A 3,195-nucleotide genomic window follows, 5' to 3' on the forward strand; every position below is an offset into this window, starting at 1 on the left:
CTTTCAGATTTGGCAAACTTTTTCAAAATAACATTGTGGGTTTTTTAATAAAAGTAAACTTGTCAATGATAGATTTGAAAATGTAAACTTGTCTCAAAAGAAAACATTTTGTTCACAAAATACACTGTAGCAAAATTTCCTCCATCACCATGTTAGGTTCCATTCTATTTTCGCAATTGAGAAAAACAGTGCATCGTTCTCACATCGACAAATTTCAAGAAACATGCATTATTTTTGGGTAAAAATGCATGCATCTGCTCAGCAAAAGTGTTGGTGGCAACAAATTTCACAGAGCATGTGCTTTCTGAACCATTATCACACACAAGTCACAACCATATGTTTCCTAATGAAATAGCTTGACCTTTCTAGTTTGTACTACAGTCCAATGAATCATGGAAGTTTGATGATCCAAGCAACAGCAAAAATTTCCAAAAAATCTAAAACCCAAATGTAATAATCCACCCAAAATAATATAATTTCATTAAGTGGAGCCCTCAACTTGTTGGTAATGTAAAGGCATTTCCAAGCAACAAAGTCAGCCACATACCAAACTAAAACAACTTTCACTAAGTGGTCAGTGCAAACCCAAACCAAATGATAAGAGAGAAAAACAAAATAAAATGCAGTGGCACTAGAAATTTCCTTATAATCCAAACACTCTTTTATAAATTGTTTCCGTTTGGTGGCTTTGTCTTTTGCCTTTTTCTTTTTTCTTTTTTTTTTCTTCCTTTTTTTCCATTTTCTCAGGAAAACATTAACAATTAATTATAATAAGGAAAACCCAAAAAAAAAAAAAAAAAAATGAAAGAGAAAGAGAGAAAATAATAAAAAGAGTGAAGTTAACGCCAAGCAGATGCGACTGTGAGGGTCCGGCCCATCCAACCAATACAAACGCCACCGTTTTGATCTGTAACAGTGAAACCCGGGTTCACTCGGTTCTCACTGAGTTTAGCTTTTAAAGTTTCGGACACCTTTTGACTCAGTGGTTTGAACTCGAACCCAGCCATTCCCATCCGGGCCCGCCACTTCCCAAAAACCTCGCATCTTTCCACCCGATCCCTCCCTTCACAAGCAACCGAGTTCCCTAACTTCCGACTCAGTCCCTCCTCGATCTTAACTCGCTCCGAGTTATCCCTTTTTATCGTTGCTTCGAACGAGTCGAACAGGGCGCCGTAATACGAGCAAGTCTCCGTCACCCGCGCCATAAACGGCGCCGTATTTGTGTTCATCTCCTGCTCTACCAAAATCACCACGCGCGGCCCCAGCCCCTTCACGCGCCTCAGCAACTCGTCGCGAGGATTGTCCGTCGAAACGCTCTCGTCAGCCATTCTGTACAACTTGAAAGCGAAATTCACCACAAGCGACTCGTCCGGTTCGCAACCCAGCGACTCGCGAGTCAACTCGCCGAGTCTGAGAATCATTACTACGTTGAATGTGAAACAAACCCCAACTTCCTCCGCGAGTTGACTCAGCGCCTTCCTAACCATCGCTAGCCTCTCTTGGGAGCTATTTTCTGCTACTACAGCTGTGATCTTTACAATGAAGGACTTCCCGTTCTGACGCGCCTTGAGCGCGTGGAGAAGATGTTCATACTGACCACCTTGCCCAATATCAAAGTCAATTACATGAATTTTGTTACCGTGGCTGTTATTGCCAGATTTAGTATCGTACTCATCTAATGTAGCTTCGAGAATTGCGAGGTTGGCAGCCATGAACCCAAGCTTGAAACACGGCGACATCTCGTACAGCAACTGAGTCGACTCGACGTGTTCTTTTTTGAAAAGCTCGTTCACGGGAGGTGGGTTTTCGACCGAGTTAACTCGGGATTTCAAAGCGGACACCCAGTAACTCATCAACCTCTCCTCCGAATTCCCTTTGGGATTCGAGAACCGAGCCAAGCGCGTGAGGATCTCCGACGCGACCTGGATTTTGCCCTCTGAAATGTTCGTCGCAGCGTCGATTATACACTGTTTCGAGCAAGTCGAACTCGGGGAAGCGACGGACGATGAAGACGAGGAGGAAGAAGACGAAGTTGGCGAGAGCGAGATTGGTGGCTTCTGACTCGTCGGGCTAATCAGGTTCTGAATCGTCTCGGACCACTCGCTGTTAGCGTTGGTGATCACCGAAACGGCGTCGTTTTCTTCCTCGTTGGCATCGTCGTCGTCGTCGTCTAATAACTGCTTCTCCAGCTCCTGAAGCCGATCATTCATAATCTTCTGCTCCGACACATGGGACGACGACGTAGTACTGACACACGGAACGCCAGGCAAGGCTTGGGTGTTGGTGTTGTTGTTGTTGTTGTTTGTAGTGACAATTCTGTTTGCGATGGAAATTGGCTGAGGGCGAAACTGCTGTAAGATTGGAAGTGCGGAATAGTCTATGGGAGAGGTGTGGTGAAAAGTGCGAGGCTTAACGGAGCGGTGGAAAAAGCCATTGAACCCAGGTTGGTTCTGAAACTGGTGGGCTTGGTAATCGGAGAGAGTTCGTTTTCCGATTAGCATATGAGGCTGTTGTGGTTGCTGTTGTAGATGTTGCGGTTGGCGAGCGATCTGGGTTGATGGGTCGAGAAAAAGACCCGGGAGGTTGGATCGGTAGTAAGATGGTTGTGGAGCTTGGTTTGTGGATCGGCCGGTGAAGAAGTCTGGGGCCCCACCACCCGTGAACCCCGATGCCATGTTTTTTGTGATTATTTTGGGTTGGTAGTTTTTGAGAAAGAATGAGAGAGAGAGAGAGAGAGATTAAAGGAGGAAATGGTGTTTGAAGAAACGCATGGGACAAAGAGAGAGTTTCTTATTGAATTGATTCTGGTGAATTTAACGGAGGGGTGAGGTGGGGTGTGGGGGCTCCAACTTAGCAATTTGCTCTTTTGATTTTTGGAGGTTCTGGCTTTTCTCTCTCCTTTTTTCTCATTTTTAAAGAGAAAATGTGATTGGGGTGGGAATGGTGTACGTGTACCATGTGATCCTCACCGTTGGTTTTCACTTAATTTTTCAATATTCATTAAAATTTGAATAGCGATTAATTCCGTATGCGTCTGTACTTAGTGTCATGTATTTTGTTTACCGTGTGAAAACGAGAAGAGTATAGCCAGAATAAATCTAATACAAATACTCATAGGGCATTCTTAGAATGTGTGGTCGTTTTGCCCTTGATTATAACTTTTGAATGGAAATTAACTCAATATATATGTGTGTA

General features: G+C 44.0%; 1 protein-coding gene across 1 annotated transcript; it reads right to left on the reverse strand.

Annotated features, from left to right (window-relative positions):
• Window positions 1–638: 638 nt before the first annotated feature.
• On the reverse strand, window positions 639–2,892 carry LOC142619838 (scarecrow-like protein 8). Its single transcript, XM_075793145.1, has one exon. It carries the CDS (start codon window positions 2,673–2,675, stop codon window positions 840–842), a length of 1,836 nt encoding a protein of 611 aa, XP_075649260.1. The 5' UTR covers window positions 2,676–2,892; the 3' UTR covers window positions 639–839.
• Window positions 2,893–3,195: the final 303 nt, after the last annotated feature.

The sequence above is a fragment of the Castanea sativa genome, chromosome 12 (assembly GCF_040712315.1).
Source record: "Castanea sativa cultivar Marrone di Chiusa Pesio chromosome 12, ASM4071231v1".
Classification (NCBI taxonomy): domain Eukaryota; kingdom Viridiplantae; phylum Streptophyta; class Magnoliopsida; order Fagales; family Fagaceae; genus Castanea; species Castanea sativa.